General features: G+C 43.9%; 3 protein-coding genes across 8 annotated transcripts in view; 1 reads left to right on the plus strand and 2 right to left on the minus strand.

Moving 5' to 3' along the window:
• Window positions 1-417: 417 nt before the first annotated feature.
• Window positions 418-26606, plus strand: part of LOC141935984 (kinesin-like protein KIF20B) — a 49056-nt gene continuing 22867 nt past the window's right edge. Inside the window, exons 1-6 of one of the 6 annotated variants that reach the window (XR_012626671.1) lie at window positions 418-1181; window positions 1941-2080; window positions 2675-2825; window positions 3762-4029; window positions 4857-4971; window positions 6352-7525. Coding sequence is in view for 3 of the 6 variants with exons in the window: in XM_074852699.1 (XP_074708800.1) it covers window positions 1113-1181; window positions 1941-2080; window positions 2675-2825; window positions 3762-4029; window positions 4604-4725 (750 nt within the window). In the remaining 3 variants the exon portion in view is untranslated. Of the gene's footprint in view, window positions 1182-1940; window positions 2081-2674; window positions 2826-3761; window positions 4030-4603; window positions 5922-6351; window positions 7526-26606 lie in introns of those variants that run through there. The other 5 variants (XR_012626673.1, XR_012626672.1, XM_074852699.1 and 2 more) reach the window with 5 other exon arrangements.
• Window positions 10552-15675, minus strand: LOC141935954 (uncharacterized). Its single transcript, XM_074852641.1, has 2 exons — window positions 15647-15675; window positions 10552-14121 (listed from the first exon to the last, which is right to left on the minus strand). The coding sequence occupies exon 2, from the start codon at window positions 14107-14109 to the stop codon at window positions 11926-11928; it is 2184 nt and encodes a 727-aa protein (XP_074708742.1). The 5' UTR covers window positions 14110-14121; window positions 15647-15675; the 3' UTR covers window positions 10552-11925.
• On the minus strand, window positions 18258-24705 carry LOC141935917 (putative RNA-binding protein 46). The gene is made up of 3 exons (XM_074852602.1): window positions 24624-24705; window positions 21489-21956; window positions 18258-20107 (listed from the first exon to the last, which is right to left on the minus strand). Exons 1-3 carry the CDS (start codon window positions 24703-24705, stop codon window positions 19296-19298), a joined length of 1362 nt encoding a protein of 453 aa, XP_074708703.1. The 3' UTR covers window positions 18258-19295.

Raw genomic sequence — 26606 nt, forward strand, 5'->3', positions numbered from 1 at the left:
CAAATCACATCTCTGTCGCTCCATCTGGGAGCGCTCTAACAACAGCCTCTCTTCACTCTGGTGTTGTTTTCTACATGCAGTTAATGAAATCCACCCTCGTTTACTTGAATTTGTAGTTTCTTTTCCTTTTTCAATAGGTACCTTTTCATACAATTTAAAACATCCAATAGTTACTTTAAATAATGGCATTTTTGTCGTATCCCACTTCTGACCCCAATTTATGTTTTGCTGATCAGGGATACCAATTAAACTCAGACACCAGAGTGAAAAGAGCAGGCGTATTTACTAGAAATAACTAAATAATATAACAGAATAATACAGAAAACATACAGTAAGAAAAGACAAACTGGCACGCTTAAACAAATAGGAAAATCCAGGGTAATGCATCAAATCATTACTACAAGAGAGAGAGTAGTGGTTAAGAAAGACCCATCACCACTTGCATACGTTACCATCATCCAGCCCCGCAGGCGCTGGGCAGCCCCGGTTACAGCGAGGATTTGGAGAACCTTTCCCTGCAAGTGGGAAATCCTACGCGGGGCGTCCACCCGTAGGTGAGGCTTCCAAAGTCGCTGTGAGCGGGCCCAGCCTTATATACCTGAAATCAGTAAGCCAGAAGAGCTGGCACCTTTGTTTTGAGCGGAAATATCTGGAGTCAGTCTCACGTTAGATTTTCCCAGAGCCTGGCCAGGGCTCAGGGAAAAAACTAAGGGATTTTTCCCAGCTTATCTAGGTGATTTATGAGCAAGGTCACACACCGGGTCACAGGGCCCGACAACTGTCTCTGTGGCCCTGTTACCTTGTTTACACACACAAAGAAGGATACATGTTTTGTGATGTTTAAGTCACATTTTCTATACATATCTCACTACTGACTACATACGGAGTTAGTAATTTCGGTTCAAGACTTATTGTTCAGGTTTCAATATTCCCACCTGTTACATCCGGACAGGTGGTTTGTTATAATTTTAGTACAATACCTATTGATACAACGTTTGTCAATTATAAAACATACAGGATTCATCTATAGGTCAACTCTGGCTTGGGATTATTGTCCAAGCCTGAGCACTTCAGATGTGATCGAAGATGACAATGACGGGGAGGAACAGCATATGTCAAGAGAAGAAGCAGTGCAGAAATACCTAGAAAATACAGTTCTTATTGGGAAAAAAGAGTACATGGTATGTGCCAGGGCTGTGTTAAGAATTAGCGTAGCACGGAGTCTTGAAGCAAGGTCTTATTCTGGTTTTCCCCATCTCCCACCTTTTTCTTTTTCTTTTTCTTTTTTCCTGATCACCCTTATTCTATCTAAATCCAGCATTAAGAACTAAAAGTGGGATTACTCATGGTGTGGTGCCTGTTGTGGGCAAACTCTATAATGTGTCTAAATACAGACTAAGCAGTAAGAATTGCAGATTGGGCTTTCTCTCCCTTTGGAGCCCATGGTCAATGCACAGCAAGTATTACCTGCTTTTAGCAATACAGACTGTTCCTCTGTATTCTCTGCACAAGGAAACGCTGAAAACTGTTCCTTAAGCAAATGTAGTCGCTTCTAGGGAAGACGAGGAGGGAACGGAGGACTAGAAACTGGTTTGTGGAGGTTTCATTAATATTGCCCCCAAAATGAGCCTCTGGAAAACAAGAGCCAAATCCTGTGGAGCTTAAGCCTGTTTAAGACAACTTCAGCAATTCTGGTCATCAAATGGATGTTCTTTACAAATGCCTGCTCTGTGCAAACTTATAAACTGCTGCGTTAGGACCAAAGAGATCTTCTGAGCTCCTCACAAATCTTCTGTTTATGAATCAGCTAATGAAAGAAGTGGAAGGGCTTTTGTCAGGTGGACGAGTAAAGTGGTGTTGTAGTGTTTGAGGAATGAGGAAAATCTCACTTCTGGGAAACCATTTCTTTATGAAAAACTTAATCCTAATGGTAATTCCAGATGCTGCTGAGTCTCACAGAAGAGTTGAAGAACAAACTTCTTGCTGAAAAGAAGAAGAAGTTACTGCTGGAGCTACAAATTCGTGCAGAGGTGACGCAGGAATTTGCCCAATATTTTGCTGAGCAGGAAATATATTTCAAGTAAGTTAGCTTTGAGTGGTTTTTAATGTTACTGATTAAAAAAAAAGAAATTCAATTCACTTATTTCTTAAATCTGTCCCTTGGCTATAAGAGGCCACACTCTTCTGCCAGACTTCCTGCCTCTGGTAATAGATCAGTTTGTGTTTGGACTATGAGTTCAGGAAAAATACTGTGTAGGAAAGGCTTTGATCTGGGGGGGATGGAGGGGGGTGTGTAATCTGTCAGCAGTGTTCCTGCAGAGCTCTCCCTGACAGAGGAGCTTTGATAGGATGTCTGTAGAAAGAGTGACACTTGCAAATCCTTTGGTTCCTGCAGCCTTAGTGGTACTTCGGATGGGTGTTCTGGCTCCAGAAGCTTAGAAACAATGCTTGTAGTTAAGTGTCAGCCATAACCTGTGTGTGTATGTCTCCCCCTCATTCTTCAGGAGTGTGTGTGCAGGAAATACACTTCTGCTTTGGTGTAGCAACACCATTTGTGTATTGTTCTATTGTGCCAGAATAAAGAAAAACCCATCTTTGTTTATAGCAGCTGTACTAATAACTTCTTAGCAGCTCCTGCTAGCTAGCTTGTATCTGACTTGTTTCCCTACTCTAGTGAGTGCCTTTCTTACGAACGAGAACGGCTTGAAGAAGATGCTGACACGCGCCTGGAGATCTTCAGGGAACTTGTAGATGGTTATCTTGGAGACGTGGAGGAAGAAAATAAACTAAAGGATCAGCCTTGCAGCGAACAAGCTGGACCTCTGGTACGTTTATCCCCCTGCTGCCATCCCTTCCACTAACCACCTGTTGTGGTGATGGGACGTCTCCAGAAGGAGCAGAGCGGTCCCAAGGAATGGCATGCTGTGTGACTGTGTCCTCAGCAAGGTACATTGGCGTGTTCAATAGGAGTAGCTGCTGTGCCTCGGAGATGCATTTAGGAATCTTTGGGGTTTTCTGCGTTTCTGCAACACAAAGTTACTGTGTACAGAGAAGCCGGGGGAAAAGCTGCAGTTATGCTATAAACTGTTGCATTAAGTGCCTGTTTAAGGCATTTGAAGCTGAATTCTTAGGCCCCATATATGCGCTGTACTGGAGTGGTGCCAGAGACTTTTTCCCTCTTAAGGCTGTTGTGGCTACAGCTGGAGCAATGACAACTGTATATACACTTAAGCATAACTGAGCTCTTAGGTTGAGGCTGGTTCTTGTGAGTTTGAAACAACCCTTTGTTTTTAAACAAGGAGGAAAGATATAAAGTCAATGTTTTAAATACAACTTAATTTGATAAGTTCCCGCAAAGTTATTTGACCTCCCAACCTTCTACTGATATTTGAAACTTTCGGATGTATTCCTTCTAAAGCTGTTTGCTTGCTGTGTTCATTCGGTGTTCTCATCGGGTAAAAATGCTAGCTTTTATATTAAATTTGGAGGGGATGCTTTAGTGGTGATATAAAAGGGAATGTGATGGTGGGCCATTAAATGCTTTAAAACTAAAGTAGCTGTTACTGGATGCTGGAGACTTCTGTGTGAAGGTAGACAGAAAGTGGCCATCAAATTGCCTGTGAACCCACAAGATGGCTTTGAAGTCAGAATTAACTGTACTTAGGTGTTTGAGGACATAATGGTCTTCCAAATTTTCAGTAGAAATAATGGGTATTGTGTCATTATTTGCTATTTCTAAAGGGATATAAATTATCTTCCAGAATGAAGAGTATGGCATAGGGCCAGGCACCTACATTGATCGTGAGGGCGTTACTGATTCTCTGCAGGATGATGTCGTTGATATCGAAAAGCAGGCAGAAGAAACACACAGACACGTGGTGTCTCTAGAGGACCCCCAGGAAGCTACAGGTTGGCTTGAAAAGCAGCTGAGCAAAACTACCACTGCACTAACTCAGACCAAAGAAAAGCTGACAAAGAAAACCGATGAACTAATCAAAACTGAAGAGCAGCTGACACAGAAACCCAAAGGTGAGCTGGGGGTGTGTGATGAGAAAGCAAAAAGAAATGACACTGTAAAATAGAAATAATCCATCTGAGCAGGATTTTGGAACCAAATCGTGTGCATAGAGGTGATAATCAATTGTTTGGTGTATGTTCAGGCTGAACAATCCCACAGGCCTTGATTATTTCATTTTTAAGACAAAACTTAAAACTGTCACTTGAAGACTTCTGAACTGTGGGGCAACACGTCAACATTATTTATTCGTGATTTCATGGTTATGTTGTGATCCAGCCCTTCACATTGTGCTGACGCAGTGGTTTCAGGTATTCTGTGGACCATTCATAGACAAAAGCAGCAATACCTCATAGTGCGATTTCAGCAGAAGTCTCTTGACGTGATCTATATTTTATACGGGTTGCAGGGCCCAATTCTATCCAAAAAACCTGAACTTTTGAAATGTGTCCTGCAAGTAGAAGCCAACACAAAAAGAAATGAGTCTATTCAAAAGCTCCTAAAGTACCAGAAGATCTGGAAAAATGGATTCCTGAGTAAACTGTGTAATGGCTGCTTGTTTGCTGCAGGCTTCTCTTCCTGTCACAGACTTGGAAATGCAGATGATTAAATCGGACGAGTCTGCTGAGCAGCTTAAAGAACCAGCTGAGGGGACTTTCTCAAAAAAACCCTTGTGCAGAATTACTTGCTTTAATACAAAACTTCAGTAGCTTAAAATGCTGTTGTAGTACGTTTCTAGCTTTTTTTTATATCAAGCTTAGCTTAACTGATCTTGCTTCTAAATGCATCGTATAGTTCAAGAATTGAACATTGACTGAACTACTTTCTTTTCTAAGAAAAGGAATACGCAGAATAAAAGGATTCAAGAACTAATGGACATCGTGGAGCAAAAAGATGATGTTACCATGAGACTGCAAGATTTGATATCCCGTTTAGAAGAAACCATAAAAGACTCTGTAAGTCTAAGACATCTCAATTTTCTGTTTACAAAAAAATCTAAATCTGTGCTTATAATGGACTTGACTGTTTTGGACAATTGACATTTTCTGTAAGTAATTGCTGCTTTCTTGAAATGGCAGCAGGTGAAGTTGGCATTGAAACTGAAGTTACAGCAGAAGGTGTGTGGGGGTGTGTGTGGAAAACAGGACTTTTGGAAGCAGTGATCTGCAGTTATTATTGGAGGACTGTCCATGAGACTATGAAGAGCCACTCTAAAGAAAAAAAACCCAAAACACTCAAACTGGGAGGACTCTAGCAGCGGGAAGAGAGGGATTATGTCACTGTCTGGTTTATTTTTGCCTGAATGGAAGAGGAGGGAAAGGAGGTTTTGCTGCAGCAAAAGGTCAAATCTAATTGAAGTTAGAAGTTATGTGAGAAGGACAGTGGTTGTGTAAATTGGCAACAAAAATCAGTGTGTTCCACCTACTACCACCACGCACACGAACTTTTTAAGGCAGAGCAATAATATGAATACTATAATTAATGGAAATTCATGTTATCCACGTGGTGGTCTTCTTTTCTTTTGTGGCAAGATCCGAAGCAGGAAATTCCAAAGTTTTCTTCTTCAGGGCAATTCAAGCCAAGGGCATATAGTGGCTGCAGAAAAAGAGGGGGAATGGGAGAGGAAAGAGACGCTTGATTTCAGCAAGCACACTGCATCATCTAGTCCAAGATGGACTGAACTATTAAGGAACTTAAGATAATGTTGCAGTGAAAGCAGTCGGTGTCATGCCAATGCCGCGTTCTGCCCTGTCCTCTGCGCCCCTAATACTAACTCAAATCATTAAGGAACTTAGTCAACAGTTCAAGCAAGATCAGAAAGGACCTAGTAAAAAAAAAACCCAAAACTTAATCTCAGGGTTTTTTTTCCTAAAGCCTTATGCTTTTAAAAGCCATTCTTCAGTACCGAACCTAAGTATTTGCTCAGCCTCTCTCTCCTTTTAACCAAACTTTACACCGATGACCCTTTGCTTCACCTCCACTGAACACAAAATATTAAAGGCAACAGCTTGAATGTGCATATTAGACCACTGTTCCGAGTTCTGTAAAACAACTCAACACATCACACAGATCACAGCAGCAGTCTTGCATATTGCATATTGAACACTTCAGATCCAAATGCACTATGGACTAAGTACAAGTTCTGCCACACACACGCTGCATAAACAAAACCCAACTCTACTGTTGGAAGTTCACTGTCATTCGCCACTGGACCAGAAAAGGGCACTGAACTCAGTCCTGTTTTGAAGTGACTGACTCTGCTGAAGTCAGTCAAGTCATTTCACGGATAACCACAGTCCAACATTTCTTTGTTTTCTCCACGTTCTCCTACACAGGCCCAGATTTACAAATTTATACACCCTGTCTGTAAGCAGCAGCAACTGAAAAATAACTGAATCCTCAGGACAAACCCCGCGAGACTCAGATTAGAAGTTTCCAGCAGTAAAGTCAGCACTGAGCAGGTATTTAATGCTATTTCCAAACTGTCTTACAAGCTTTAAAGAACCAATCTCCCAACACTCAGAGAAGATGATAATCTCTATTTTTAAAAAATTAAAGAGGCCTCAGAAGTGACATTCACACATAAATTCATCGACAATAGCATATTTGAAAAAAATTGTAGCATAAAATTGTAGTTAAAAGGAAGACTTTTTGCAAATCGGAGGAGACATCAGTCTCTCCTTTTTACATAAAACCAACTACCCAAAGAAGTATTCCAGGTCACTGGTGTAGTAACTACTCCATTTCTCAACATCAATTTAAACCCGAGCTGGAGATGCAAGTAATTCAGAAATGACTGAATGACTGAAATACGCCTCAGTCATTTTAGGAGTAAAAACCATAACCTTCCTTTGTGCTGCACAATGCACAGGAACATCAGCCTGGGTGATCCAGCAGCAGCAGCATAGCTATGGTGGTCTTGGAAAAACAAAACAACACAAAAATACCAAAAAACCAACCAAATCTGGACAGAATTTTTTCACAAGCCTTCTCAGAGGCGTGTGTATGTGGGGAAATAACCTTGAGACCAACTTCTCTAACGAACAGCCCAAACAGTGCCGCTGAGACAATGCCTTTGAGGGGTAAAACCTGCACCAAACACAATCCCAGGAGGTTTACTCACCTCTACTGTCCCACTGTGCTGCACTCAGGGACAGCAAAGTTATATATGCTTGCTTGGGGCTGTGATAAAAACCGTTATGTGTAAGTCATCTGATAAATATTTAAGACTTCTAAATTCATACGATTAAGGAACATCTTACACTACATTCTGAGCCTTTCTAAAAATCACTAAAAAACCCCAAACACACCAATCACCAGTTGTCATCTGTATTTGCTAAACAAAGCCAGCAATTTCTGTATTTCCTTAAACATCTGACATTTTGTACCAGGCTGCTGCTTGTTCCAACAGCAATATAGTTAATTTTGATAAAGCAAACCGAGGCAGTGTTGAAGTGAAGAAAAACCCTACAATAAAACAGTAAAATAAAAGCATTTTGCTTGAACTTCAAGTTTACCGTCCAAAATCTAAGACAGCAGTCTACGGATAAATTTCTTCCAAGATGCTGCGTACAGACTCTTGAACTAGTTTATAGAAGTTTTATCCTTGACTTGTAAATTGCTACTGTATGCAGTATTTAAGAAGCTTAAAGGAGCGAATTCATAGCAGTAAGATAGAATGCCTGCTCCACCTGCTTCAGTACTGTTCACTATACACATTCCATGCGGTGAACTGGAATTAAACTGGAACTTAGATGCTACAGTTAGTTATCAAAATGTTTTTCCTTGATTCGGAGATTTATCCGCCTATTTTCTTTTAAATACTTTCTGTTAAATGCTTTTAAATACTCTCTTCTACCTAAAAATTCATTTCTTAACTTGTGTCTTAGTGAGATGCCGCATGGAATAGCGTGTGTGAGTGGACAAAGAATACCCTGTTGTGGAATACAAGTTTAAAACAGGGCAGATCCCCAAAACCGAGGAAACTTTACCGAAACCTCTTTCCTCCCCATCACCCTTAAGTCACGCTCAGCAGGGACAAAACTGCCCAGGACTCAGCCTTTGCTACAGAGGGTGTTATCTTAACGACTAGAAAGAGGTTCTGACATCTTCTGGTATTTCCTTAAACCAGTGGAATTCCACCAGTAGTAACCCAAACCAAACCAAACCAAACCAAAGAGCCCAAACCCAAACATTCTCAGAAGAATGTTCTGCTTTTCCAAGCTTCAGATGTTTACTCTTACTAAAGGAAGGGAGGTGGAAGGTCTCCAATTCAGCACACATCGATGCCACTTCGAGTTCTCTTCTTCCCGCGCTCTGAAGTCATCTGAATGCGCCAGCTTGATTCCATAAGCTGTAAAGCTGCGTTACTGATGCAAAGGACCTGAATTATAAAGAATGCCTCCTATTTTGGCATCGACTCTGCACTAACACTGCCTCTGGACCAGGGGTGGAATATAGAGTCTGTGCTAATTAGCCCAACCATACAGTCCAAATCGGAGCTGCCTCACATCCAGTCAGCCTCCAGGACCCGCGAGAGTAGGAAGTCTGACACGTTCTTCTAACTGGACACCACATCTAACAGCCGAGCGCCGTTTTGCAAACAACACTAGGGTGCTGTGTAACTTCTAAAGACACAGACTTATTTGTGTGGAGATGAGATTCAAACTAAATGAAGAAGGTATTAGTTTCTTCTGTGGGGCATTCAGGCTTTTCCTAGTCTGGATCCCACCCCCCCAGTCATTCCTCTTCTGGAACGTCAACATGTAGCTCTGCTCCCCTTCTCACAAACGGACATCTAGACATGCACTTTCCATATATTTAAACAAATCTGATTCTTTTCACTCCCTTGATAGGTTCATGGTTTATCTAGTAATATTAAAACATAGCTTATCTTTTAGGGAAATCACAGCTTTCTGTATTTCCTCCAGGCACCTTTTTCAAAATATTCAGGTGTCACCAAGTGGTTAATTGTTGTACTGCTGTCTGCTCAGGACTACTGTATGCAGTAATAACCAAGAATTCTGTTATGTGAAAGTAAATACATATCACCAAAAAAAAGCCAGAGGGCTTTGAGATTATTAATCCTAACAGTGCCATTTGAAAATTCTGTCAGAGCAGCCCCTTCTCATTCACTTACCTCAGTCTGCTATCTGCTTTAAAAAGAAAAATACCTATACACATCATCAAAAATTAAGTGGCCAAAAAAATTAAGTTACTTACCAGAAGGAATTATTCCCTGTGGCATCTTTGTACACTCATGCTTATAGTAAATTGCTTCCAAGAAGAAACACAGACTTTTCTCAAAATCACTGCTGCTTATTAAAAAAACCAAAACGAACCAGCAAAACACCCGCAAACCACACAACACCTGCATCCATGCAGCATCATTCAACATGCGAAACCATCCACCAGACACTTCAGTGAGGAGGGATCCTCCGTCACATCCAGCAACTCCTCTTCAGCTGCAGACATTTCTTTCAACGTCCTGTTGGAATATAAACAACTTCTGTAGATTAGAGAGGGAAAAGAAACTCTATTCTAGGCTCCTTACGACTATGTTTCACTATCATGGCAAGGCCAACACCAAAAAGAGGGTGTTTATCAGCACGGAAGGTGTATCTTTCCAAAGTCAGCCATGCATGTTTGCTTTGAAATAGGGTTCTGCACACGCTGTGTGAGGCCAAATCCTCAGAAACAAGAGTCCAAAGAGGCCACCGAAAGAAAAAAGTTTTATAGTTCAAAGATAACAAGACAGCACCACTAGCACTAGGCCATTAGGGAGACAGCTTTTAAAAACCAACCTGGGATTTGGGAATTCCAAGGAAGAATTCACATGAACTGTAATCATATGGTACACTGAAGTGCTAGAAAGTTTTAAAATAGTTAATTTAAATTCACCTTACAATGTTTTCCCTATAGCACTTGCAACTATAATTGAAGAGAGAAAAATCTCAACACATCCTTCCTTAATTTTTCAACAACTTATCTGCATTCTGGATTTGACCACAGCTGTGAATAATCATTCTCCGTCTAATGTTTTTTAATTGTTCTGGTGATTCTTTCCCAAAAACGTATAGGAAAGAAAATATTTTTAGATAATGCTATCTTTAAGCCACAAAAGGGGCAGGTGTGCATGGTCAGGTATAGAACCTGAAGCTGTCTTCATCCTTCTTTAAAGAAGGAGAGTCTCACACCATCATTTCGAGTTTAGCATCCTTGTTATCGTTTGTGTTCAGGATTACACAGGTTATAAAGGTACGGCCCTAATTTTCATAACTAGAAAAAAATGGGAACAGACACTCAACCACTAAAATGCCACCCACAGCGTGTACAAAACCAGGCACAGATACTTTCTTATTAAAAATAAGTAATTCTCATCACTTTGACCATCTGAAAGTATCACCTTCTGCAGGTGACCTACTAATGCAAACCAAACACCACTGCTAAAGCGGAGACAACGGATAAGGCTTTGCATTTTGGAGATTCTCCTTCCTGTAAGACCTTTTGGGCATGTGTGGTGGTTTGACCTTGGCTAAATGCCAGGTACCCACCAAGTCGCTCTATCACTTCCCCCCTTTCCCCTTTTTTTCTCAATAGGGCAAAGAAGGGAAAGAAAATAAGATAGGAAAACAAAACAACCCTTGTGGGTAAAACAACAGCAGTTTAATATAAGCAAAGCGAAGCAAAGGTCCGCGCGCGGAAGCAAAAAAAAGCAAACAGATTTATTCTCTACTTCCCATGAACAGGCGATGTCGGGCCTTCTCAGGAAGCAGGGCTCCCATACGCGGAGGGGTTGCCTCGGAGGACCAAGGGTGACACCCCCCGTCCTCCTTTCTCCCAGTTTATCCTCGAGCAGACGTCAGATGGTCTGGAATAGCCCTTTGGTCAGTCGGGGTCAGCTGTCCTGGTTGTGTCCCCTCCCAAGGTCTTGCCCACCCCGTCCCACTGGGGGGAAATGTCGGAAAGAGCCTTGGTGCTGTGTGAGCACCACTCAGCAGTAGCCACAGCACCAGTGTGCTATCAACACCCTGCCAGCTCCAACATCAAACACAGCACCATGGGGGCTGCTGCAGGGGAAAACCAATTCTGGCTCAGCCAGACCCAGTACAGTCTCCACCCCTTATTCCATACCATTTACGTCATGCCCAGGTCCCACATAACACTCATTTATCCATTCCGTAAGCTTTCTTCACTCCTCCAGATGTTCAGTGACTTGGCTCCCATCTGTCAAGATGGATGTTCAGGACAGAGCAGTATGTGTGACTGTTGGACTCCAGCACCGGCTAGGTTTGGGTCATCATCGCACGTATCTGGTTCACTCTTCGTCGTTCCTACTTCCTCCATCACTTCCTGCAACATACAACTCAGCCCACAGATTATTTCCCCCCCAAGGTTAAATCTCCTTGAGGCACACACTGAGTAGCCCCATCCTCCCACATTACCCACCAAGTACATCCAGGTCCCTGAGCAAAAACAATCCCACGAGTGGGCTTGCCTTTTCCCAAGGGAGGAGCAATCCACACTGCCTTTCCCAGCCATTTCCCTGTGTGTACTACAGGGACCTTATCTCCTCCCACAGTATGAAGGGGTTTGGTTTGGGCAGGACCAGGACGGTTAACAGATCCTCTGGTGTTAATTAGCCAAGTGGCTTCTGCTAAATTTATATCCCAGTGCTTCCATCCCCCATTGTCCAATGCTCTCAACATAGTCTTCAACAGTCCATTGGATCTTTCAGTCTTCCCAGACGCTTGTGGGTAATAAGGGATGTGATACACCCACTCAATGCCGTGTTTCTTTGCCCAGGAGTTTATGAGATTATTTCGAAAATGGGTCCCATTGTCTGATTCGATTCTTTCAGGAGTACCATGTCGCCATAAAATTTGCCTTTCAAGACCTAAGATGGTATTTCAGGCAGTGGCATGATTTACAGGGTACGTTTCGAGCCAACCAGTAGTTGCTTCCACCATGGTGAGTATGTAGCGCTTGCCTTGGCGTGTTCGTGGCAATGGTCCAATATAGTCAATTTGCCAGGCCTCACCATATCGAAAACTCCGCCATCGCCCTCTGTTCCAGGGAGACTTTACTCGTGTGGCTCGCTTGATTGCAGCACATGTTTCACATTCATGAGTGACCTGTGAGATGGCCTCCATGGTCAGGTCCACCCCTCGATCACGAGCCCATCTGTACGTTGCATCTCTCCCGAGATGCCCGGATGTTTCATGGGCCCATCGAGCTACAAATAGCTCACCCTTGCGCTCCCAGTCCAGGTCCAGCTGAGCTACTTCAACTTTAGCAGCCTTGTCTACTTGCTCATTGTTTTGATGTTCTTCGGTGGTATGGCTTTTGGGCACGTGGGCATCTACATGACGTACCTTTAGAGCCACGTTTTCCACTCGGGCAGCGATGTCCTGCCACAGTGCAGCAGCCCAGATGGGTTTACCTCTGCGCTGCCAATTGGTCTTCTTCCACTCCTGTAGCCACCCCCACAGGGCGTTAGCCTCCATCCAGGAGTCAGTGTAGAGATACAGTACTGGCCACTTTTCTCGTTCAGCAATCTTTAGGGCTAGTTGGATCGCTTTTACTTCTGCAAACTGACTTGACTCGCCCTCTCCTTCAGTGGCCTCAACGACTTGTCTTGTGGGACTCCACACAGCAGCTTTCCACTTCCGATGGTTTCCTACCACACGACAGGATCCATCAGTAAAAAGAGCATACCGCCTTTCATCTTCTGGTAACTCATTACATGGTGGTGCCTCTTGGGCACGAGCCACCTCCTCAGGCAGTGCTCCAGAATCTCTACCTTCTGGCCAGTCCATGATCTCTTCCAGGATCCCTGGACGGTTGGGTTTTCCCAGTCGAGCTCGTTGCGTGATTAACACTACCCATTTACTCCAGGTAGCACTGGTTGCATGGTGTGTAGAAGGGATGTTTCCTTTGAACATCCAATGTAGTACAGGCAATCGCGGTGCCAAGAGGAGCTGTGCTTCTGTACCAACAACTTCGGAAGCAGCTCGAATCCCCTCATATGCTGCCAATATCTCCTTTTCAGTTGGAGTGTAGTGGGCTTCTGATCCTCGATATCCCCGGCTCCAAAATCCTAATGGTCGACCCCGAGTTTCACCTGCTATCTTCTGCCAGAGGCTCCATGTGAGGCCATGCTCCCCAGTTGATGTGTAAAGTACGTTTTGCACAGCTGGTCCTGTCCGAACAGGCCCAAGAGCTACCGCCCGAGCTATCTCCTGTTTGATGTGCTCAAAGGCTTGTTGTTGCTCAAGACCCCACTCAAAATTGTTCTTCTTTCGGGTTACTTGATAGAGAGGGCTCACCAGCTGACTGTAACCTGGAATGTGCATCCTCCAAAATCCCACAAGTCCTAAGAAAGCTTGTGTTTCCTTCTTGTTGGTCAGTGGAGACATAGCTGCTATCTTGTTGACAACCTCCATAGGCACATGGCGGCGTCCATCTTGCCATTTTATTCCCAAGAACTGAATCTCCTGTGCTGGTCCCTTGACCTTGCTTTTCTTTATGGCAAACCCAGCTCTCAGAAGAATCTCAATTACTTTTTGTCCTTTCTTGAACACTTCTTCTGCCTTGTTGCCCCACACAATGATGTCATCGATGTACTGTAGATGTTCAGGGGCATCACCCTTTTCCAGTGCAGTTTGAATTAGTCCATGACAAATAGTGGGGCTGTGCTTCCACCCCTGGGGCAGTCGATTCCAGGTATATTGGACACCCCTCCACGTGAAAGCAAACTGTGGCCTGCACTCTTCTGCCAAAGGAATTGAAAAGAATGCATTGGCGATGTCGATTGTGGCGTACCACTTGGCTGCCTTTGACTCCAGTTCATACTGGAGCTCTAACATATCTGGCACAGCAGCACTCAGTGGTGGCGTCACTTCGTTCAGGCCACGATAGTCTACTGTCAACCTCCACCCTCCGTCAGACTTCCGCACTGGCCATATTGGGCTATTAAAAGGCGAATGTGTCTTACTGATGACACCTTGGGTCTCCAGTTGACGGATCAGTTCTTGGATGGGAGCCAGAGAGTCTCGGTTCGTGCGATACTGCCGTCGGTGCACGGTCCTCATAGCAATTGGCACCTGTTGTTCTTTAACTCGCAACAGTCCTACAACAAAAGGATCTCCTGAGAGGCCAGGCAGATTAGACAACTGTTTGACCTTCTCTGTGTTCACACTGGCCACACCAAAAGCCCATCGGTATCCTTTTGGGTCTTTGAAATACCCCCTCTTGAGGTAGTCAGCGCCCAAGATACAAGGGGCTTCTGGGCCAGTTACAATGGGATGTTTTTCCCACTTGTCCCCAGTCAAGCTAACCTCGGCCTCCAGTACTGACAGTTCTTGACATCCCCCTGTCACTCCTGAGATCCAGATAGGTTCTGCCCCTCTATAACTTGATGGCATTAATGTACACTGTGCCCCGGTGTCGATTAAAGCCTGGTACTTCTGCGGATTTGATGTGCCAGGCCATCGAATCCACACTGTCCAATACACCCGATCATCCCTTTCCTCCTCCTGGCTGGAGGCAGGGGCCCTCTATTCCTGTTCTTGGTCAGAGTATTCACTGTCTGACCCTTGCTGTGCCAGGCCGGAGACTCCTTCATCAGGGCCAAGGGAGGTGATCTCAGTCTTCCTGTATCTGGGAGATCGCTGATTACTTTCTTGCGGTTTCACGCCAGCTACATTAACAACCTTCTTGGATGTCTTCTTCTTGGCAGGGGTCTTTCCTCGCAATTCATGTACACGAGCTTCCAACTTGAAGGTGGGTTGACCATCCCACTTCCTCATGTCCTCCCCCTGGTCACGCAGGAAGAACCAAAGTTCGCCACGTGTCATGCGCCTAGGTTTCCCTTCCCTCTGACTGGGGTGGAAGAGAACCGATTTCTTGGGGTGCTCCTGACATCTAAGGCACTCGCCCGTAGAGATGAGGAGGTACCAAGACTCTCTTCAAAGTTCTGAAGCCAGGAAGAGACTGCCTCCACAGCTGGCGTACATCTTAGTCCTTCTCCCATATCCATTTCTGGATAGTACATCGCAGCCAAGCCGGCAGAATACAAGGATGGCGCACCTTTAATCACCTTCCTCCACATGGCCCGTGTGCACAGGACATCCTCTGGATTTTTAGGGGCTTCATCATTATCTGGATCACTATAGATGACTTCCAGCACTGCTAGTTCTCTCAGGTACTGGACACCTTCATCCGCAGTAGCCCACTTCCCTGGGGAGTTGTCCGTAAGATCTTCCTTGAAAGGATATCTTGCTTTAACACTTGAAAGGAGCCGTCTCCACAGACTGCAAATTCCTGTTTCTTTTCCAATTCCCCTTTCAATTCCTCGATCTCTAGCAAGGGAACCCAGCTGTTGGGCTTCCTTACCTTCCGGCTGCTGAGCATCAGCCCCATTATCCCAGCATCGAAGCAGCCAGGCAGCAATCCGCTCACCCGGCTGGCGGCGATAGTCTTTCCGCAGATCTCGCGGTTCTGATGACGTCAGGGACCGGGTAGTTTCTGCCTCCTGTTTGAGTTCTGTTATTCCCTCTTCTGACCCCTTTGCTGAAGGACCCGCTTCTTCCTCCTCTTTTTCGTCCCTTATTAATCGAGGGTATGGACCTGTTGTTCTCCTTGTCCACTGTTTCTTTTTTACTACTGGGGCAATCTCTGCTGTTATTGTTTTTGTTTGAGTTCCCGTTTCCACCACAGTCCTTTGAGAGCACTGAACTGCAGCTCGATAAGCACAGGCCAGGCCCCAGTACAGCACTGGGAGTTGCTGATTTTCATCGGGATAGACAAGGCACCCTTCTCTCAGGTGTTGTGTCAGTTTTGCGGGGTTGCTTGCCTGTTCAGGGGTAAGATCCCAGGCTACAGGAGGTGATAACCGTCCTAGGAATCTGCCCAAATCCTTCCACTCCCCCTGCCACCCAGGGACAGGCCGCCTCAGGGCACATTTTGGTATTCTCTCACCCAAAATTTGCTTTCTCTTACACCAAAAACCTAATGAGCTCCACACAGCCCACAATAGGCGAACAGCATTAATGAACAGTATCAAAGAGCTGACATAAGGGTGAATAAGTACTTCGGGAGCTTGCAGAATAAAACCACTCATGATGTTCCCAATTTCTTCCAGCATGTTCCCGAGCTTAGCAAAATAAAGATAAGCAGAGCAATCAACAAACCCGTGACCAGCACAAGAGCTTGTCGCTTACTAACTGCTATAGCTATAGCACAATTAATATAAAACTGCCGTTGTCCCGCCCCACGTTGGGCGCCAAAATAGACTGTGGTGGTTTGACCTTGGCTAAATGCCAGGTACCCACCAAGTCGCTCTATCACTTCCCCCCCTTTCCCCTTTTATTCTCAACAGGGCAAAGAAGGGAAAGAAAATAAGACAGGAAAACAAAACAACCCTTGTGGGTAAAACAACAGCAGTTTAATATAAGCAAAGCGAAGCAAAGGTCCGCGCGCGGAAGCAAAAAAAAGCAAACAGATTTATTCTCTACTTCCCATGAACAGGCGATGTCGGGCCTTCTCAGGAAGCAGGGCTCCCATACGCGGAGGGGTTGCCTCGGAGGACCAAGGGTGACACCCCCCGTCCTCCTTTCTCCCAGTTTATCCTCGAGCAGACGTCAGATGGTCTGGAATAGCCCTTTGGTCAGTCGGGGTCAGCTGTCCTGGTTGTGTCCCCTCCCAAGGTCTTGCCCACCCCGTCCCACTGGGGGGAAATGTCGGAAAGAGCCTTGGTGCTGTGTGAGCACCACTCAGCAGTAGCCACAGCACCAGTGTGCTATCAACACCCTGCCAGCTCCAACATCAAACACAGCACCATGGGGGCTGCTGCAGGGGAAAACCAATTCTGGCTCAGCCAGACCCGGTACAGCATGCAAAATCAAAACAAAGGAGCAGCAAGGTTCTAATCAAGAGGAAATATGCATTGCAAAACAAAGGCATCATAGTCAAGCCTGAAATAAGTCTGCTACAAACTCATCCAAAAGAAAAATCTCCCCAGAGACCTTCAGAGCAAGTGCTGAATAACAGTATGAGGAAGAGAAGGATGGCAGCGCCATTTTAACAGTTCTCTATCAGCAGCAGCTTTGGCAATCCACCAAAACTAGAATAGGTGAGAGGAAAAAAAACAAGGAAGGAAGAAAAGGGAGGGGGGGAGACGGCAATAGAGGGGAACAGAAAAGTCTTTCTTCAGGCATTTCTCAGGAACAGAAAGAGTCATCACTAACACAGGACTCCACTTAACCTTTCAGTTCCTATTTCTGTTTCCATATCTCTGAAAATTTAGTTTCGCTGGGCCCAAATTTTATGAAGTAAAAGCATTTTAAGAAACACTTCTTCACCTGTTCTGATTTCTCCTCCTTACATTCCCAAAGCAGAATCAAGCTTTAAATCATGTGGAGGCAGTCCTGGGCCCTGTACGCATGCACAGCTAATCAGAAAAGGACTATTTACTGCAGTGTGTGATCTCACTGCGCTTCTGTCCAGAGCTGACTCTACAGGATCACCAAGGCTGATGCCTCAGACACTGCCCGCCCCACACGCAGTAGCCACTATCCACAGAGAATGCCACTCCTTTCAAACCTGGAAGTCCATGGCTCAAGAAGGCTGATATTCTAAACTAGAATGTGAAAAGACACAGCAGTCTTAATACATGGAAACAAGACTAATTGAAGCACAACGTGTTTGAACTTCCCAGGGATTAGAAGAAACTTGGAGAGAACTTGCCTGCCACCACTCCAAACCCCAAAACACTCCCTCCCAAACGACTCTGGCATTGCTCCACTTCTGAACAAAACAAACAAACCCAGAAACCAAACGACAAGAAAACTCACAACCCAAAACCCCCCAGCTTTCTACACACAATTAGACAAGAAATTAGTTTGTATTATCTGAACAAGCCCATCACCTCCAATGTAATTCTTCACAGACACAATTCTACACCAAAAGAAAAAAAAAAGAAAACAACCAAACCTCTGGCTCTAGGACTCATTAGAAACATTTGTTTGTAATGACAGAAGAGTATTTATGTTGTCCCACAAAAGACTACTAAGAATTCCTTGAATGATACAGCATCTACTGATCTAGTCTTGCTGGAAGAATCCCTGCAACAAAACCACAAGAGCACTACTCAGCAGATCAGAGAAAGTATGGGACGGTTCCTAATACTTGCAAAATTATAACAATCAGTCCTATCTCATCTTCAAATATACCAGGATGTAAAGGCCAGAAAAGGAGCTAAACAGAAGAGAAACTGTTGAAAAGAACAAGTGGAATAAATTATACGAAGCTTTCCCAGGAGGTACGAGGAGTTTTCAACCATTATGGTACGGCTCTGTAACAGCCTTCAAATCCAACTCCCAAAGAGCCAAAATTCTTATTTCTTTGAGGATGAAGTTTGATCAGATGATGACTATAATTACTAATGAAAAATTGGCACTAGAAATCAGTTCTGTGTTCTGAATGCTGTGTGCTGAATGTTCTGAAAAACGCTGGGCCGGGGACTGGATGGCTGAAGTGCTACGTTTTGTATTATTTATATATTTCACGTTAGAGAGCAACAGGGATAACACTGTCAGAACCGCACTGATCTGTACTCTTAGTTACGAAAGGAACAGATTTCACCGTAGCTTTTTATAATATAAAACCCTCCGTTTTCTAGTAGTTGCATTCTAATTTTAAGAAACTGAATATATAAAAATGAAGATCTACACTTAGAAAGTAATTAAGAATAACTGTATCTCTATTTTCTCCCATTTTCTGGTTAAAAAAAAAAATGACAGCACTCTTTACCCAAAGACAGTACATGTAGAGCCATGTAATGATACTCTGCTATAGCCTTAAGAACGTCTATAAAGAGGAATAAAAACAGCCTCCCAAACCTATTTATTTATCTGAATATGGATCCACCACTTCCGTTTCCCCTACTGATAATAAATCGAGAACACAGACAGCCTTTCAAATAAATTTTCAGCACCATCATCAACACGCAGATGACCGTATACCTAAGTCAATTAACATGTCATCTAGTTCTTCCTTATGAACCATTATGGCAGAGAAACGTAAGCAAAAATCACCCCAGCACTGCACTGTAGAGATGCTTCCACAGTGTTCTTCAGTGCTCTCACCTGATGGTTCAGACTCAGCTGACTATACAAGAAACAATTCTTCTGTCGACTAACTTACACTTTATACAAAGCTCTCACACACGTGCCGAAATATATACACACAGAACAATTGTAAAGTAGCTTTTCTAGCTTCAGTTCTTCAGAACTAATCGAAAGCATTTATACTTACGTCGATGTAGAAGTGTGAACTGTGCTGCCAATTCCTTTGCACCTTCTACTGTCGCGCAGAGTTTGTCTGGCATGAAATAACCATCTGCAATACTGGCAATAACCACCTTGAACACCAGGAGTATTTTCCCATCCTGAGTTGTGCTTGAGTACAAGGAGTATTCTGGTGGTGTCCAGTTACTTTTATTGCAGACATAATCCAGATGCATCACTGCAGAACTGAAGTGACCGGGTTTTAAAGAATACCTGCTAGTTAGAGTAAGCTTTGTGCCTGGGAAAAAAGGGTATGTGCACCCTTCAACTTCAGAGGGGCCTGGACTGCGCTGACCATTAAGACGAACTGAAGGACTTGCTGGTTCCCCTAAGGATTTTTGATGACCAGCTCCTTTGTCAGGAAACCCTAAGAGATTTTCAGAACCAGGACTCAGCTGAGCATTAAAACGCTGCTTCCAAGCTCTTCCTTTCTTACCTCGCTTTGCCAGCGCTACCTCAATACTAGCTCCATCAATGCACTTTCCATTCATTGCAGACATCGCAGCAACTGCATCTTCACGGTGGAAAAAATGAACAAAAGCACAGTCTCTCAGCTTCTTTACACGTTTAACTGCTCCTGGCTTGAACTTGTCGAATTCAGCTTTAATTGTGTCCTCTGTAGTAGATCTCAGCAAATTTCTTACACGTAATTCTTTAACTCTCTGCCTTCTTTTTTCACCAGCTTCCTCCTCAGGCTGTGCCCAGTCTACCCGAATGGTATGACCCCAGAGCTGGAGTGCTCCTCCAGCAAAGGAGCGTTACATCAATAAGGAATACGCCATGGAAAACAAAATCATTCTTGGCAACTACCTCTATAAAAAGCAAACATGATGCATGGCACACGAAACTGGGGTTTGTTGCCTGCATCTGCTTAAGCAAAATATGCAAAATATTGCTACTTGACATTATTAAAGAAAATAAGACTCCGAAAAAATTCAAAGATTCAAAATCTCTACCCTTTGGGTTCACCATAAGCTGTCGAAACACAGACGTTGTGATTTTGTGACATGCATAGACATGCACATATAAAGCAACCATAAGCAACATATTGTTTTACTTACTTTTTAATAATATTACCACTTTAAAAAGCGAGGTCAACAACTGGAAAAAGTCATCTAAATATCTAGGCACTAGCGCAAGCCTTACTCTATGTTGCAGCAGACACCAAACCCACAAACTGAAAAAAAATCCCACCTTGTGACTCGTTCCAAGCCAACATTTCCATATCACACAGCCAGTTTATTTTACATTCCGTGATCCGGCCGTATTTCTCCCGTTACTTTCCAAGGCCTGTATCAGTCTTACGGAACGCTCCTTCCTAACCCTCCATCAGCAGTTAATGCAAGACTTGCCTACATCTCAGCCTTAATGAATACAGGGAGGTTTGTCATTCACTTCAGCAACACCAAGGCTGTATTATCCATTTTAATGACTTTGCTTCTCCAACCATGTTGTTTCATTTCTTCCCTACTTAATTTCTCTTCTAGAATTCCCCTTTTTAACTGTACCTTTACCTATTCCCTCCTCTTTGTCTATTTTATCCCTTTTACTTTCCCACCCTCAAAATGTATAAAATGAGGTGCAAAGGAAAGTCATCTTCTACTTGTTAAACTCTTAAAATTATTTTCTAGTAACAGATGAAAGACCTACTTTCAAACGTTTTTAAAATACGAAACATCAATAACATCATCCATGACACTCAAAGGAAATAAGGGACACATTCCAAGCGTGGTATTTGTTAAGCTCAGCTTTAAGAGAGTTCATGTGCAGGGACTAGTGCGTGCTAATGAAAACTGGATGTGCGCCCCAGCAAACAGATATCCTGGTGTAAATTACAGTAACTTGTGTTTATAAAAAGAGATGTGCGCTCTTTCATTCCCGGAACTGCTTCAATTTCAGCTTCTTTAAAAAAAAACCCACCAAACAAAACCCAACAAAAAAACCCCAAACCCAAAAACCCTGATTCATGAACCAAAAAAGTTTACCTGAAAGGCATTACTGCAGTTTTGGAACTCTCAAAATCCCTTCAAGAAAGGAAAATCGTGATGATCCACCACCCCACGCCCCCACACAATGGAGAGAGACACTCCCCCAAAACTCAATTGATTTCCAAATAGGTTTACCTGGGATTAGGCTTCTTCTAGCCACTGCAGCTGCTCTGTGAGATTCGTATTGCACAAAAGCAAAGCCACGAGTTTTAGTTTTGTCCGTGGCATCTGGACAAACAGTGACATCTACCACTCCTTCTGTAACTTTTTTCATTTCACGCAGTATTTCTTCTTTCTTCTTTTCTTTTGGAATCCCTCCAATAAATAGTCTGCAGTTGTTCGAGCTGACGCAGACACCAATAAATCTCCCTGGACGAATTTCGTAATTATTAAGAATCTCGATGGCTAGCTGGGCTTCCTCTTCAGCAGTGTACATCACAAAAGCACAGCCTCGATTCTCACCACTGAATCTCATCATCAGCCTGAACTCATAGATCTTCCCAGCTCTCTCGAAAACAGGAACTAATTCATCTTCATACAGATCCCGAGGAATCTTACTCACAAAAACTTCACATCCACGAGGTGGTGGAGGACCTGCCCAACCTTAAAATAAATTATCCAACAACAGTCTCAGTACAAATGCCAGACAGGCGCTCCCCCCCTGCGCCCCCCAATGTGGAGGTGGGAGTTACTTATTTATTTTTAGTCTGAACTTAAAACTAGCATATTATCATGTTATTTAATTCTCATTTTTGCTATGTTTGGATAACAGAATGCCATGAGCCCACAATTCGTATTTCTTTTAATCCCATCTTCTGGTTTTTTCAGGGGACTCTGTATGACAACCCACTGAACCCAGCATTATTTAAAGCACTGACAGGTTTGCTGTAAGAGTCTACGCTTCGATCGCTTTTCACCCCTTGAAGTTCTGTGTCAGTTATTAATACAACTGACAGGTGATAACTGAGAGAGAACTGCAGTTGTATTTTCCATTCTAACATTTTAAAGTTGCAAATGTTTCTCTGCACTTCTTGACCGTATTTGAAGAAATTTTGCTCAGGGTGCCCGTGCAGATTTATTTTCTTCCTGGACATCATTCAAAAGGTCCAAACATTTTGCTTCCACCTTCTTCATTCATCCACTAAAACAGGACTCCCTAAGGAAGGCAGGATATGGAGCCATCCTTTCTTCAATAGCCAAAACCACTGAACACTTTTCCTCTAGAAACAGACCTCAGTTTTCACGGGCTGGAGCTGGACGGTAGGAAAAAAGAAATTAAAAAAAAAAAATAATCCACAGAACAAGTAAGTCCCTAGTTCACGGCTGAAAATTTCTTGTCCTTATTTCTCCGTGCGGGAACAGAAACGACGCAACACCAATGTGATGATCAGGTCGTCCATCTTTTTGGGTTTTTTTTATTCCAATCCTGGTTACATTTATACTCTACTCAGTTCCGTACACGCACTCATCTATCTTCTAATAGGCTACAGGTCATCTACACGCGCTGTTCACGCGCCTCTACAAGCATTTGCATTGGTTAATTGCAATTAGCACGTAAAGCCCCAAACTTGCCAAAACTCCCTTATCTCATACCCTGTTTTGCTCAGACTTGTGTGCTTTTGCTGACCACAGGTGTTTCTCACTTATCTGCTATCTTGTGTGGTTTTGCCAGCCTTATTTTGCTGGCCTTGTCTTCGTCCTTGCATTCTTCTGTCTGCACTAACTTTCTCCCAGCGCGGCCCAGACTCCTACAGTATTCCATAAATCCCATAAAATTCCCTAGATTCCATAAATCTGTTCATTGACCTTAGTTATATCTGTACACCTCTCCTTTAAATCTTCATGTATCATCATACTATAAATGGTTTTCTAGGCCAGGTGAGACTTGACTGTTTGAGATGGCTTGTAAGAAGTTACAATGACTGTTTGTAAATGAGGAGTGTCGGTGTGAATTTTGCTTGTATAAGATGTGGTTTCTGTGAGCTTGTGTTGCTGCCAAAGGAGACAGTCTCACTGTCAGTTCTGTTTTCCTGTTCCCATCTTGTTCTTCTGACTGGCACGCTATCCAGAGCAAGCAGCTGATCTGTCTTCAAAATTGCCCTAAAAAATCATGTATTTGTTTTCCACTTCGGTTGGCAACGTCACAGTTCTTGTTCAGTTTATGCCACCTGTGGGAATGTATCTGAAGAGTGTAGTGTAAAAAACCAAAAAGGTTAAGAAAATGAATTTTCATTGCTTTGGGTCCTCCGCTTAGATTGCTGCAGACATAATGATGTCATTAGAATTACATGGAAGAAAGTCTGAGATGGCAAAGTTATAATCCTCCCGCTGTTAGCGAGATCTGTAATGTTAATTGAAGTTTGATTGCTTGAGCTGCTGCTGCTGCAAAAAAACCTTGTTTAATGTGTCCTCCAGTGATCATAGAATCTATCATAGAATACCAGGTTGGAAAGGACCTCAGGGATCATGTGGTCCAACCTTTCTCGGCAAAAGCACAGTCTGGACAAGATGGCCCAGCACCGTGTCCAGTGTGGGGGAATCCAGTGCTTCCCTGGGGAGATCATTCCAATGGCTGATTGTTCTCGTCGTGAAAAATCTTCCTCTTATGTCCAATCAGAATCTCCCCAGGTAACTTGTACCCATTACCCCTCATCTTTTCCATGTGACTCCTTGTAAAAAGGGAGTCTCCATCTTCTTTGTAGCCGCCCTTTAAATACAGGAACATGGTGATAAGGTCTCCCCTAAGCCTTCTTTTCTCAAGGCTGAGCAAACCCAATTCTTTCAGCCTTTCCTCACATGGCAGATTTCCCAGTCCTTTGATGACCTTTGTGGCCCTCCTCTGGACCCTCCCCAGCCCGTCCACGTCTTTTTTGGGTAGTGAGGACCAAAACTGAACACAGTATTCCAGGCGTGGCCTGACAAGCACTACGTAGAGTGGGATGATGACTTCTTTATCTCTGCTGGTGATGCCCTTGTTGATGCAACCCGGCATCCCGTTGGCTTGCTTTGCCGCTGCAGCTCACTGCTCACTCATGTTGAGCTTGTTGTCCGCCAGGTTCCCCAGGTCCCTTTCCACAGAGCTGCTCCCCAGCCAGGTAGATCCCAGCCTGTGCTGCACTCCTGGATTACGTTTTCCCGGGTGCAAGACCTTACACTTGTCCTTGCTGAACTTGCTGAGGTTCTTGTTAGCCCACTCCTCCAGCCTATCCAGGTCATCCTGCAGGGTGGCTCTCCCTTCCCAAGTGTCCACTTGCCCACTCAGTTTGGTACTGTCAGCAAACTGCATCAGGACACACTTGATCCCATCACCCAGATGACTTCTGAAGATCTTAAGCAGCGTTGGGCCCAACATCGATCCCTGGGGGACCCCACTTGTGACAGGTTGCCGGTTTGAAAAGGAGCTATTTACCAGCACCCTCTGGGTGCGGCCTGTCAGCCAGTTCCCCACCCACCGCACAGACCACTTCTCTAGACCGCAGAGGATGACTCGAGTACCCGGTCAAGGAAACTCTCTGGTCAGTTGGTAACTACTTGAGGAATGGTGCTTTTGGTTAGCTGTTCCGTGTTTGCTCTGTTAAATACATGTCGCTCATTGGCAAACGTGGCACAGACCAGGTCTGGTTTAAGGCAGGAGTCATAACTTAATCCCAGCTGGCAGTGCTGTGCTGTAATGCTAATTTGGTAGGCAGCTTTAAGATTAGAAGGGGGGCTTTTTGAATGGCAGGTGGCATTTACTTAGTGAGAGTCACTGTTGAATGATTTACCAGACTGAGGATGATGGTAAAAGTTTGCCGAGGTAATAAATGACCATCGTTACTTAACGTCGTGACTTCCCTACACTGTCCAGCAGAGCCTCCTCCCCTTTTGTCCTAATTAAGGTGTGCAGTTGCTTTTGTCTTTGGAGCCCCTAAACGGTGCACTGTTGGTTTATGGGTTTTTGGGTGGGCAACCGACTGGCATGATGTGAGTGATGGCAGTAGTAGCTGGCAAACTGTGTTACTTGCCGTGTCCTGTCCGACCTCAGCTGAAGTAGTTAGAAATGTTTATAAAGCTGTTGGATGCTTTATGAACCAGAGCTGGGCTTTTTCCTAGATAAGCCGTGGCAGCGTGGCTCCAGATGCATGTAGCTTCCCTGCGTACCATGTAGTTCTTAGCGTACAGCTTAGAGATGAAAATCTGTTCTCTGAGAAGGCAAAAATGTCCCCATTCCGTTAAATTTTGCTCACAAGTAAATTACGGGCCCTTCGATGGTGCTTCCATGAAGGAAAAAGTTTGAAGTTCATTACAAAATCACCTAAATATAATTTATTCTGAACTTCAAGCCAAAGTAAAATATTTAACTATGTTCTTTTTGAACTTGTCAATAGTAATTTTTTTTCACCTTGCCTCCTTATGCTTTGTCATTTCAGACTAGTACTTCCCAAATTTTGTGGTTTTTTCCTACCAGCTTTGTGCTCCTTGCTCTGTCTCCTGCGGAGAACCTTTCTTGTCAGAACTTTAGAAAAAGCTGTTAGTTATGATGTAACTGTTTGTCTGCCTTTGAAACTTCTGCCTGATTTGTCCAATTTGTTCAAAACAACCCAAAAACCAACCAAACTTTTTTTTTAAAAAAAATGCATATTTTGGGAAAATGCAGTGCCATATTTGCAGATCATAACTCCACATTTTTAAATATGCATATGCATTTTTACATGATCTGTTGAACACACCTTTCAGTGTATGTGGCAGAGAGATAACAGAGTGTGTGAATGGCCTTGGCTTAAGGGCAGGAGCACGGATCTTGCAGCAGTCAGAGAAACTCAGCGGAAAGAGGAGAAGCCTCCGAGATCTCGCTCTGATGAATCACCTGGAGCTTTAGGTGGTGAAAAGAGAGGGACGGTAATTAGAGAAAACACATTAACCTGCTATTATTGTGGAAAGAAGGGACATTTACAACGGAATTGTAGAAAGCGAGAGCGGGATGAAAGGATGTTTAAAGGAGAATAGGGGTGTCAGGGGCTCTATTTCCTGGGGACAAAGACATCAGAGGAGCCCTTGATGAAATTGAAATTAGGTCCCCAGGGAGAGGAGTTTGAGTTTTTAGTAGATGTGGGTGCCGAGAAATCAACTGTGAGAAACATTCCGAGGGGATGTAAAGTGGAAAAAGAAACTGCTCTAGTAATAGGAGCTAAAGGGGAACCATTTAAAGTACCAGGTGTCGGGGATGTAGAAATAGAATCCCAACCCCGTATCGTTATAGGGGATTTACTGTTG

Source organism: Strix uralensis, chromosome 30, assembly GCF_047716275.1.
Source record: "Strix uralensis isolate ZFMK-TIS-50842 chromosome 30, bStrUra1, whole genome shotgun sequence".
In the NCBI taxonomy this organism is placed as follows: domain Eukaryota; kingdom Metazoa; phylum Chordata; class Aves; order Strigiformes; family Strigidae; genus Strix; species Strix uralensis.